At 37.9% G+C, this 13,325-nt stretch overlaps 2 protein-coding genes across 2 annotated transcripts; both read left to right on the forward strand.

The window, feature by feature from the left end:
* The first annotated feature begins 219 nt into the window (after window positions 1-219).
* On the forward strand, window positions 220-3,241 carry hmx1 (H6 family homeobox 1). Its single transcript, XM_017463211.3, has 2 exons — window positions 220-847; window positions 2,087-3,241. Exons 1-2 carry the CDS (start codon window positions 559-561, stop codon window positions 2,680-2,682), a joined length of 885 nt encoding a protein of 294 aa, XP_017318700.1. The 5' UTR covers window positions 220-558; the 3' UTR covers window positions 2,683-3,241.
* Window positions 3,242-4,414: 1,173 nt separating this feature from the next.
* Window positions 4,415-6,095, forward strand: hmx4 (H6 family homeobox 4). The gene is made up of 2 exons (XM_017463210.3): window positions 4,415-4,698; window positions 4,845-6,095. Exons 1-2 carry the CDS (start codon window positions 4,530-4,532, stop codon window positions 5,360-5,362), a joined length of 687 nt encoding a protein of 228 aa, XP_017318699.1. The 5' UTR covers window positions 4,415-4,529; the 3' UTR covers window positions 5,363-6,095.
* Window positions 6,096-13,325: the final 7,230 nt, after the last annotated feature.

Below are 13,325 nucleotides of genomic sequence, written 5' to 3' on the forward strand. Positions count from 1 at the left end.
CTTTGTGGTAATAAAATGTTTCAAATATGAATACTAAATAAGAATATCTGAATGTTTATTGAAACAAACAAACAAAAAAAGGTTTCATTAAACTACATGCACGTATGTCCAGGTTATGGCAGTGCAACCTCGGAGTTCCTTTTCGGCTGAACGCATGAATGACGTCACAACTCAGCCAGCCAATAGGCAGTCAGAATCCGGTTCCACGCGCAGCCTCGGTTACTGTCTATGGAAGTATTTTTGCTTTGCTCCCTAATTGACCCAGATAAAGCGCTCACTGTCGGGGATCCTCCGACCCCCAGGCGCTATCAACCATAGAGGAGGGATTTTACCAACACTAATAGCCTTTTTACTTAACGCGTCCAATTTACCGGTATATGTGATCGTCTAAAAACGGCCCGGTCTCGGAGTGGTGCCTTTCTGCCAGGACTTAAGACATGGTGCAGCAGGGAGATCGTGCGGTAACAGCTTCATTAATTTTTGCGTGAGACGCACGCGCGCACACTTTCTGTATGAACTTGGGATATCGCTGGATTTTACACAAAGAAAAAAAAGAAGATGCCTGATAAACTCGCAGAGAGTCACACGTCGACGCCATCGCGAGGATCTTCGTTTTTTATCGAGAACTTGCTTGGCTCAGATCGCACCGAACCTCCTGCCTGTCCTGCCAAACACATCCGAGATGGCGACGGACTCAGGGAGACGATACACACGACAGTGTATCACCATGAAGTGTGTGATGAAGAGTCCGACACACACCCCAAGATGGAAATGTGTCGAAATGTGTCACCCTCGCCCTGGTACAGAAGGGACTCCATGAAGCTCGGGGCTCTAGAGAGATCTGATAGTGAGTAATCAAAGCCTTAAATACACCATAAGGGCTGTTCCTGGAGATATAATGTCAGCTACGCTAGCCTATATGTCAGGATAAATCATGTAAATCTGCTGTAAACAGCTTTATATACCAATAATATAGCCTAACATTAGACTAGCCTGTATAAAGTCCATCCGGGCTCAAACGAGCACCAACTCTGAATGAATTACTTCAACACTTTCACACTCAGCTTCATCATTAAGCACTATTTGCTGTGTAGGCGTTTGTTTTGAGGCCCCGGAAGCAATTACGCTCCTGGCGCGTTCACATTACCTTTATGCCTCATTGCGTAAAACCAACAAGTATGCGTGTGTCAGCTAAAACTGGAGATGAGCATTCCCAAACCAGTTAATCCTTATCAGTGGATGTACTGTTCAGGAGTCACACCGACGATGAGCAGCTGAGACAGGAAAATAATATCTGATATGACCAATTCTGAATGCATCTAGCCTGTATTTTTGGGAAATACATACAAAACCACTTACCAGCTGGAAAAAAAAACCCGTAAACAATAGAAACCATCGCATAAATTCTAATGGTTTCCACAACACATACCGTTACAAACCATCAGCTGTCCATTAAAACCATTGCCATTTTGGTCCTTAATGGTATCCATTAGACATAACATGCCACCAAGCGAAGAACAAATTACCAGTAGAGACCCACAGAGACTATTGCAGTGTCCATTAAAACCAATACAATTCCCATTATAACCATTACAAATTCTATGAGGGTTTCTCTTGTTTTGTTTTTCAGCAGAGTTCTCATGCCTGGGGATTATCCTACAAATTGTGTTTAATCAGGTTTAAGTGCAAATACTTATGGAGGTAAAGTTACATGAAGTGAATTCAGCTGTTTGTTTTGTACTAGTACTGGTGTTCAGTCATATTTCATCCCTTATTATAGACTGATCAAAATGACTCGAATGTACACTGACGCTGTGTAATATGCATATTAAGATGGTATGGTAGATGCACCGAAAATACATATGTCCTTTCTCGTGTTGAATAGAGAAAATGAGGGAAACAGAGAACTCATGTTGAATTTTTTTTTTGATTTCTTTCACTTTGACCCGAAGAGAACACAAGGGGTTAACAGGCACAGAGCAATAGAAACTCCTTGCGCAGTGATTCAGTTCATGATTGCTGTAGTTTAAGTGTTTTCTCTCTCTGCCTATAATCATAACACACACACACACCTGTTATTGCTTAGGTCCGAAAGAGGAAACCCGCAGTTCATACGAACAGATCGACTCCGTCTCCAGCGACAGGGACTCCCCGGTCGTGTGTGAAACTCCAGGCACGGACCGCGCGCGCAAAGTGTCTGAGACAAGCGTCGCGGATGAACGCGACGAAGTGCGGCGGCTCTCGGACGAGCGCGCGCATCCTGACACCACCGACTCCAGCTCAGTGAGGAAGAAGAAAACCCGGACCGTATTCAGCAGAAGCCAGGTGTTCCAGCTGGAGTCCACATTCGACGTGAAGCGGTACCTGAGCAGCTCGGAGCGCGCAGGCCTCGCTGCGTCCCTGCACCTCACCGAGACGCAGGTGAAAATCTGGTTTCAGAACCGGCGCAATAAGTGGAAGAGACAGCTGGCTGCTGAACTGGAAGCTACCAACGTTTCGCACTCATCTCAGCGCATCGTGCGCGTCCCCATTCTGTATCATGAGAGCGCCACGCTGGGTCTCAATGTGCCGCAAGTGTCGCCTCCTATAGTGGGCTTCCCGAGCTCCGTGAGCCGCTACCCCCTCGCAAATTTCACTCACTCCATGAGTCTCCTGAGGTCACAGCTAACAGGACTTGTCTAATTTCATAGACTGAAGAATGGACAATCGTACACAATCGGGTTTATCTTATTACTGAAGTGCAATAACACACACGGCTACAGAAAACTACAAGCATCCAAAGATCTCACATGTTATAATTAAACAGCAATTCCCCCAGCCTAATTAGTAATTAATACCTAGTGTTGAATTGTCTCTTAGAATTATACAAGTGCAACTGGCCAAATAAATACACTCTTCTGTTATCCCTCTGGGGAACCATTAAAAGTTCTGTGCAGAACCTACAGCAGTGTTTCCTTTTTGGAAGAACGAATTGTTCAATGAGCATTTTTTTCTAAGAGTGCACAATTTATTAAACAATGGGAATTTTACTGTGTATATAACAGAAATATTTTATTTTCAGTGTTATTTCTAATGTCTAAAATAGTCTATGCATGGGGATTCAGGCCCTCCTATTGGCCTAGATGTATTTATTTGAGACTTTCTTTGTAAAAAAAAATATATATATAGATATATATATTTTTTTTTTATTATTATTATTATTCGGATACACTTATTTCTATGCTTATGTCACTTTTTGTTTCCACACAATGCATTTAACTTGGTAATAAATTCGTCACAAACCCACTGTATTTGTGCTTGTTGATGTTATTGCTCTTTACAGATTATTATTATTATTATTATTATTATTATTATTATTATTATTATTATTATTATTATGTTAGTGTATGCTACGATTGTTGTGCAAGTGTGTAAATGAAAACCATGAGAAACACCTTTCTCAGTATTTATATTAGTGTCTTTAAACATCACAATTTATTTTAACTATTACTAGAAAATAATCATATATTTCTCAGAAGACACTATAAGAGCACATGTCTGTTTTTGACTGAAAAAAAAATCGGCAGTTTAATTCCACTGATTGCTGAAATGAATAATGCATAAACAAATATAAAATGTAACACCGCGAGAAATGACGCTTAATAAATACATTGAAATTATCAAAAAAATTATCAAAAAAATCTCAAAGAAACAAAACAGCACAAAACCTAATATTTGCTGATATGAATTACATCACAATTTCTAACAATATCAATGATACCAATTTTACCAAAATGGTAGTGCTGCAATACATTAGGTACAATCTAATCAGTTATCATATAAAGTACGCTTATCATTACTAAAAATATTTATCCTTCGTATAAATGCATTTGAATTCGAAAAATGTCTAGTAATCTGATATAATACAAGATTATATAGGGTATGGTATATGGTGTGTGTGTGTGTGTGTGTGTGTGTGAGAGAGAGAGAGAGAGAGAGAGAGAGAGAGAGAGAGAGAGAGAGAGAGAGAGAGAATATATAGTAAATATGTTAATGGTTTATCAAACCACATAGTGTGCAGATATAGTTGTTGTTTTTTTAACAGAGCATGCAATTCAGAGATATATATATATATATATATATATATATATATATATATATATATATATATGTGTGTGTGTGTGTGTGTGTGTGTGTGTGTGTGTGTGTGCAGTATATGCCTTAAACTTGTTGGCATTTCGAAAAGTAATGTACGGCATGCTCTCTGCATTTAACACTGAGGAGTTTCCTGTGCTGTAGCTTATGTGAACTTGGGCCTGCGGTTGTGTGCGCGCGCGGCTCCCGCCCTTCTCGACTATTGGCCGCTGAGCTGACGGATTCCCGCAACCAATAGATGAAAAGGGGAAACCACGTACTTCCGGTCAGAGGAGTAACGGTCGCGCAAGACTCCGAGTTGCTAGTCGGTTGCGGAGCGATGGTGTTCGAGGGGACCGTGGTCTGGATGTGAAGCTGTGCGGAGACTGGGACACGCCAACCGTCTGCCTGTGAATATGAGCAAGGAAGAGCCGCCGCGTCGAGCCGCTTCCTTTAAATTCACCATCGACAGCATTCTCAATCTGAAGTCGAGCGGACGCGCGTTTGACAGCTGTCACTCGAAGGCGACGCGCGCTCCAGTCCGCGGAGACGCGCTTCCTCTTCAGCGCGAGGACACTCTTAATGGTAGCATGTCCGCTGCTGTTGCTGCTGCTCGTAACCGGTTGCAGTAAACATGCGTTTTGTTTGTTTGTTTGTTTGTTTGTTTTGTTTGTTTTGTTTGGGCACTCTTTTCCTTTCCTTGCGCTAACTAATCTGTTTCCAACTTTCAGATCGCGCACGTGCAGAAGTAACCTCCGGATGCGAGGATGAACCTTTCCAGAGCGCCGCTGGCGGAAGCGCAGAGTCGCACGGAAGCGTGGCGCGCGAGAGCTGCACCGAGAAGAGCACGCGGACGGCGGCGAAAAAGAAAACGCGCACCATCTTTTCCAAGCGGCAGATCTTCCAGCTGGAGTCCACTTTCGACGCCAAGCGCTATTTGAGCAGCGCGGAGCGCGCGTGCCTGGCCAGCTCTCTGCAGCTCACCGAGACTCAGGTGAAAATCTGGTTCCAAAACCGGCGGAATAAATTAAAAAGGCAGCTGCTGTCGAGTGAAATGGACTCACCGAGCGCCGAGTTCAGCGACAGCGCAAAGACAGCGGCGTTTCCGCTTTTCTATAAAGAAAGCGCTTTATTGGGAAGATATTTATTACCGACACCTCTGCCGCTCGTGTATCCCGGAAGCAGCGCGCCTTATTTGTGTTTCTCAAACGCCAACAAATACTTCGGGCTTTTCGAAGGAGATGTCTGACTTTCTTAAACCCACTTTTGAAAAGTCACTATAGGCTATATTTTTTTTTTTGCGCTAGGAAAAATGAGTGTAACACCTCGCTTTTTTTCTAGCCTAAACCTACAAGTATTCATTTGTATCTTGACTGGTTTTTACTGTTGTTGTTTTTGATTATTTTAATTTAGGTTTTTTTTTTTTTTTGTTTTGTTTTGTTTTGTTTTTTTTGGCTTTGTTTTTGTTTTTTGCAGTGAAAGTTGAGAGATTAGAATATCGGCTTTCAGGGACCCGTTTATTTCTATGCAAAGCTGAAAAGCTGATGTTATTTATTTATAAACTTTAACTATTTTGATATAGCCTGACATATTTTATACTGTTATGACATCATATTGAGCAGCAGCCATATCCGCACCAGTGCCAATCACATCGACAGAACATCAATACAAACGTTTACACTATTATTATTATTATTATTATTATTATTATTATTATTATTAGCCTACAACTTCGCCAAAGATCGATGGCTGCATGTGTGTTTTTATTTTTTATAACCTCCTGCATATAGGCGAACAGTACCTCCCAAACGAGCTCAGTTCAACCCATTTTAAATGAATGTAAATGCTATTATTTTTTTTGTTATTCGTTTACTGCATGTTTATTTTTATCATCATAATTTCTTACTGGTGTAACGTGGCCAAGTAGCTAACATATAGGCCTCTTCACACTTTTTAAAATTAAATTTCCTATTTTACACTTACTTCTCATGCACTTTTTTGGTCCTGTATTTAGTAGCACACAGCAAAATTCCCCAGTGTTGTCTGAATTAATGCTTACAGTGCTGACTTAACTCTCACAAGTGTTTATTTGTGTACATCTTCACTGATATAAACACTATAGGATTGAATATTATTATAAAATACTGTACACTATGTGTTCATTCAGCACTGGGGTATGTGTTACGCATAGGTTGTGTTTGAAAGCCCTCTGTGGCAGGAGAGTGTTTGGAATGATGTGGAATCCCCTTAATCCTATTTCAGTCTGCAAATTGTTGATTAAACACGTGAGTGTGCTTTACAGGAAAGCAGGCTCACAAAAAAAAATCCACCTGAAATCTGCATGTTTTTAAATTTTGTTCATGAAAGAATGGGTTTAAAATTTAAGCAGACAGTCCATGTGCTAAATCTTCTCCCGTATAATTTAAATCATCTCAGGTTCTGTAGCAATCCAGTTTACACTGGGTCTAGAGTACTGAGTAAATCAGATAATAGCTATTTTACTGAAATAACCCACAAAACATCAAACAATTATAATGAGGACAGCAGTAGTTTGGTGGGTGTATAGGCAGAAAATATTTAAGATTTAATATTGCTTTATTGCCATAAAGGTGTTGGTAGTAATTGTGTTCAGTACAGCTCAACAATCGACTATAAATAATAAACTAAACTCTAAAGTATAGGGCAAAACAATACATGCAAGACATAAGCGACACTACATGTCTTTACAACATGAGAAATACAGCATACAGAGTCTGACAGTGCAAATTTAGCAGGAGACTATATGTGCAAATGTGGCAATCGCTCAAACCAGGAGTGGAAGAAAATATTATCTCACACATTATAACACATGGAAATCAGTTACACAGTAGGGTTTATCTTGTTTTAGCCTAATGTTTTTTTGTAAACCAAGAAAGTAAGTTGTCGGCTTTTTCCTGTCAAAAAAAAATCTAAATATAGGACAAAAGAGTGACCAGTCTGTCAGTTCTATTAAGATATTTTCCAATAATATCCCAAATGCTAAAATAAATGTGCTGGCTGTTTTATGCATTTTAAGAGAGTGGACACACCAGTCATGGAGGTAACCCCTTTTTCATAGATCCAGGGCTCTGTACGCTTGTCAACACAGTATGATATGATTGAATAAAATTGATACGATTGGTTGTAAATCTTTATGGTTTCTGCTGTATGAGATCCATAATAAATTCACAAGAAGTGACACAAGCTAAGCTTTATGAAAAACTGACTTGCTGTAAGGTCAGAGACTGTGATATTCATCATAATGTATAAAAGACGGCATTTAAAAATACATAAAATTATAATTTAGACACGAGGAAAACATTTGGAATTCAAATATATTTAAACATAGAATGCGTCATATAACACTAGACAAAGTTTATGTTTACATTCAGCAGATGTTGTTATCCAGAGCAACTGACAACCTGTGCAGACAGAATGAAGAACATCAGGAAGGCATCTTCTGTCACTCAGACTGATTTGTTATGTCCTAACATTTACAATACTGTGATCTAAATGAATTCCTACAGCAGTGACTAGCAAACACACAGAAGACATTGGGGAAATGAGCTAAAGGTGCAGCCTTTATGAGTAGCATGCAACATTCCTTGATTTTAAGCAAAGATGAGCTGAAACACTTAAACAAACCACCTACTCTATCAGAAGTGTAAGAGTAAGAGTTGTGCCTTTCTCAAATTTAACAGCTTGACACTAATGTGAGATTTATTACCTAGTGTGTGTCTCAACTATGATAAGCTACCTAAGTATCAAAGCTTTGAGTATACATGATATGAAAATCTTCATTTTACTCAATGAAAATATTTTGAGCAAAAATTAAAAATACAAGGGTGTAGCTGGAAAATGTATAAATTACAGATCTTTAAAAAAAAAACTGATTTAATAGTGAAATGTGTTTGAAAAGATTTTAATAATTTTATGTGTAGATTTAAAACAGTACTATTAAGACTTACATGATAATTTACTACAAAGATGTTCAACGGCGTATGGAAAGTCAGGTCCACTACACATAGAATAAAGACACTATGGAAGGATTATGCATGGTGTCTACATGGACAGGGAAATACATCTGGTGTAATCATTTTAAATATAAGACAGCTGTACTTGGTGATTAAGACAATCACCAAAACACACAGAACAGAAGCCTTCAGCTACTCACTGGTTATGACTAATTTAAGATTTATTTATTTCAAGGTTTATCGATTGTTCTGAATTACTCTAATTTCTTAATAGTGCTATTAAAGCATGTGGCTTGCACCACTGATGAATGACATTTGTCTGAAATATCCTGTTTCTCTAGAATCCTTGTGTACTATTCTTACTATGCTTTTACTACATCTACTATTATTGCTAAAGTACTCTGCTGTTAATTCCTACATTCTTTAAATTAATAATTTTCAATTGGAAACTTAACATCCTGATTACAATCAAGCTATTACTATTAAATCATAAATTAAAAGTTAATATAAAAGAAGTAGTAACTATGACAAAAATTTACATGTGTGAAATAGCTCACTATAATATTAATATTTTATATTAACTTAATATTTTTCATGCATAAGCCTAAATAAAAATGTGCTCACGTATCAAATGGTAAATAATTTTGATTATAATATGTGATGATATATAGTCAGCTGAAACACACTGCATATATAATATTGGGAAAAAAGGATAAACTTTTTAATAGTAATGTATTTTAATACCAGTGTTTTTGGGTAAAACAGCATGTCCCAAAAGTCTCCATACATAGGGTGAAATTAACACTTTTTAGCAAACTGTCTTCCAAAATTTTTTCTAATTAGTTTAGATTATATATAGGCATATACTGCATATATATATATATATATATATATATATATATATATATATATATATATATATATATATATATATATATATATATATATATATATATAAGATAGCCTTTAAGAATGCCTTTGACAAAAAAAGAAATTATTCTCATAGCTGTATCAGGAAGCTGTCGCAAAGTTGCACATGGCAAGTACATCACACACGACACTGTTGCTAAACTTATTAACAAACTCAAAAAGACTGGAAGTGTTGTTGACCAACCGTGAAGTGGACATCCATGAACATCCACTGACGAAGGCACAACTGACGTGGTGCTGGCAAACATAGTCCCCTATGTGCGGAGACTTTTGGGACATACTGTAGATTAATTAATTTGTTATGTAATAGAATACTACATAGAGCTTACTTTAATACTTTTGAGCACATTCTTTGCATACTTATGTTTAAAGAAAGTTCCTATTTTAATTGATTGGACTGATTAGACAAATATGATGATAAATAATTGCATTTCAATGTTTCCATTTCTTCCACAGACCAGGAGTTAGAGCCTTAAAAATTGTGACTACCTGACACCTACCTGACATTTCTTTCCCCAGGCCAATGAAATTCATAAATCAGCACCTTTCTACATTCCTCTTGAGTTCACTAACATACTGGCACTTATTCATACACACAGATGTATTTAAAACGTATATAAACACAACACACTGTACATTTTGTAACTGTTCATAGCAATGGCACTTACAGTATAGTGCAACTGTACATTATAACATTTTGTATAGATTTAGATTGTTGCACTGCATATTTACATCGTTTATCCTTTATGTGACAGGAATTTAAATCCACTTAAGTACACTTTGTATTTGTCAAATAAAAGATTTTTTTATTACTTTTGGATCTGGGAAGATAAAAAAAAAAAAAAGACTTACCCTGGCATTATCTAATATAATAATTGCACCTTTATATTCCTGATCATCTAGGTTTCTTAAATTCTCTTAACTGTAAAAAATAAATTAAAAAATAAATTATAATAACATTAACATTTCCACAGATCTCCATCAGCATAGATTTATTGTTGAAATTAATCCAACATAATGAAGTAGCAACCTCAGTACGTGTAGTCTGATATTCTGGTTATTTATTGGTGGCATATAGATTTTTATTCCTGAACTCTCAACTCATTGAACACATTTACATTAAACTGTCAAACTGGCATTAGACAGTATATACTTAATACTTAAGAGTATTTATAGGCTATTTGTTATTTGTGTTACTGAGGTTTGGATTATACCTATTCAATTCAACTGACCAGTCAAACAGGGTAATAACTATTAGAACTCAATAATAAATATAATAATTTTGATAGTGGAAGATGATGGTGGATGAACATGGATTGAGTGGACTTCGTTTTTATGGGCATGGGCCATAGAAACCTTGCTCATCTAGGTCCTAAAGAGCCAGATTACAGTTGTGATGTACACATGCCTCCCAGATTGAGTTTCGGACAGTTTAGACAGGGTGAGACAGAGATTTTGATTTTGGTGCTGTGGTCTAGGACTCATCGCTGATCCTCCATATTGGATTTCTCCCAGGCTTCCATCTATCGCTGCAGTACATCCCATTAATGCATGTGATCTGTTAATGGTGCAGTGTAGTGTGTGTGTCTACGCGTGTGTGAGGGGGGACAGCAGACTTCCTGTCTCTGCGAGAGAGCGACGTTTGAAAACAGAGAGAACACCTTCTGTCGCCCTGCACTTTGCTCCAAAACCACAAGGTTCAAATGACCCTGCGGCCTCTTGCAGCTCTGTGCACCACACCAACACACACCCATGCTGGGTCAGAGAGACTGAAAGGTCCAGCAGAATCCATTAGAAACAGAGACTGATCAAAGAGGCCACAACATAAACATGTACTAGTCTATGGGTATCGATGACTAAAGGAGCTGTACCGATGTCCTTATACCGCACCATTGATTGATTGCACTGTTAGTCAAAGAATAAATGACAGTTTCAGGTTTCATACGTCACGCTCTGCTGCTCAACCAGTGTCTCCAGATTCTTACCAACCTCAAACTCACTCATCACCGTCCAATACTGATAAATTGATGGATATTATTATGAGCATGCTTTCAATTATGGGTTATGAACATTCGTATTTCAGGTGGGGGGGGGGGGGCTTCCAAACACACCCAACACACACAAAATTTTGAAACTGTGTCTGCACTGTAGACTTATTTATTATGAAAAGCAGAAGGACTAGAAAGAAAAAATCCCACTGGAAAAGATTACACGATCACGACTTGTACAGTTTTCAATTATAGAAAGAAAGCTTAGCCGAGTGTGTAACTTACCCAGAACTCAAAAATGTCTGTGTGAATAAGCATATGCATGAGTGTGGCTGCGTGTGTGCGAGGGTGTGTGAGCGAATGTGCCGGGGTGTTTGGGTGCTGGAGATAGCATCTCCTAAAGTGGCCTCCCGCCAGCCACCAGAGACTCTCGAGTTTCGAAGGGCTCGGCTTGCGAATGCCTGGCAACGGCAGCCCGTATTACCCATGAGCCTGGGAGGCAGACATGCTGTCTGCATGATTGACAGCTGATCCAGGAAGGGTTGGGGCTAACCGATTAGTGACAATTATCCAGTCATAAATCAGGCAAGGCATCAGAGAAGATGGTGTGTATTCACTGTTGTTTTGGGGATCATACAGTAACCTTTAAACCATTAAACCGGGGATTAATAAATCGTTAAATATATTAGTGATCATAGCTCAAGCTCCAGCAATGAATCTCCAAACCACTGAATAATGAGGCTTATATGCCAAACCCTGATTGCAGAAAACCACAGCCAATAATATAAGAAATAACACATAATTCATGACCTCAAGATTACAGCGGTCTATCTGACATTTTGGTTGAAAATCACTTAAACTTCATCACTGGATACTTTATACCACTGGGCTGTTATTTTTGCATTTCACAATGTTTGTGGTGTAATATCAGAATAAAAAAAAAACGTGTTTTTTTATCATATTCTATCTGGTTGCTATCATGATCCTGTATAAGCAACATACGCAGCTTTATCCACTCAAGATGCACTTTCCATTTACACTTCTGCACTATATAAAAGAACAGACTGGAAGACTCAATATGGTGAGCTTGACGAGAAAATAACTCTTAGCTGTCAATGTTCTACATATGTTCTATGAGAGTAAATATGTACAGTGCAGGTCTGCTCTTCTCACTGGTGTTACCATTAAACATTCTAGCACATCCGAAATTCTTCAACACAGTGGAAAGCTAATATTGTGGCTAACATCACATAACATTTGCATTAAATATTAATGACATTACCTAGCTAAATTTCATGCAATGTGCTTAATAAACTGAAGTTTCCTGTGTAACTGGGGACTGAAGGTCAGCTAGCAGATGTGTAAGATGTGTTTGTGTGGTTGCACAGAAACATGTGTTATATGTTGTAATATTTGTTTCTAATGTTTTTAAATGTTTTGCAGGTACATTTCAGTGTTTTTGAACTACTTCAGACTTTAAAAAGTGAAATATCTTGGACATTCAGACAAATAAAACTGAAAAGTATATATGATCATAATGTGGTTTTAATAGTCTCAAAATGCCTTCCTATGCTGGGTTTAAACCACGTATTATATGAGATTAACAGATTATTTAGACAGTATTTGATCTTGCAGAATAATTCAATTTCTCCCTGTATTCAGCTGGTGTTTTTGACTTTCTGATTATGTCAGCATTTTTATAACATGAAGTAACCTTAAAGTGCAGTAAACTAATCATGTTGAGCTGCAAATGTAAATTTCAGCGATTTGCGGATTCGCCAGGTCCAAAGTCAATTCAATTCAACTCATTTTTATTTGTATAGTGCTTTTAACAATGGACATTGTCACAACACAGCTTTACAGAAATATATAAATTCGGGATATACATTATATATTTGTAAATTTATCTCTAATGAGAAATTCAGAGGCAATGGTGACAAGGAAAAACTCCCTGAGACGATATAAGGAAGAAACCTTGAGAGGAACCAGATTCAAATGGGAATCCATCCTCATCTGGGTTTCACCGGATTGTGCAATTGTAAATAAATCCCTTCTTTAACTGTGTACTACATGGTCAAACAGTGCAATTGTGTAACCAGGAAATTCATTATAGTTTTCACATGAAGTCTGTTTTGTTGAACTTATCCACTGTTCACTGATTAAGACTTGAGTGCAAAACTGTTTGTGGCAATAGCAGTCCTAAAGCTATTATAGCAATTGTAGTCCAAAGCCATCTTCATGGCTTTTAAGTGGTACCATCCTCAGTAATCTCATTGATCTTTAGGCTGTCCACGTGGGGCCA

This window comes from Ictalurus punctatus, chromosome 3 (assembly GCF_001660625.3).
Source record: "Ictalurus punctatus breed USDA103 chromosome 3, Coco_2.0, whole genome shotgun sequence".
In the NCBI taxonomy this organism is placed as follows: Eukaryota; Metazoa; Chordata; class Actinopteri; order Siluriformes; family Ictaluridae; genus Ictalurus; species Ictalurus punctatus.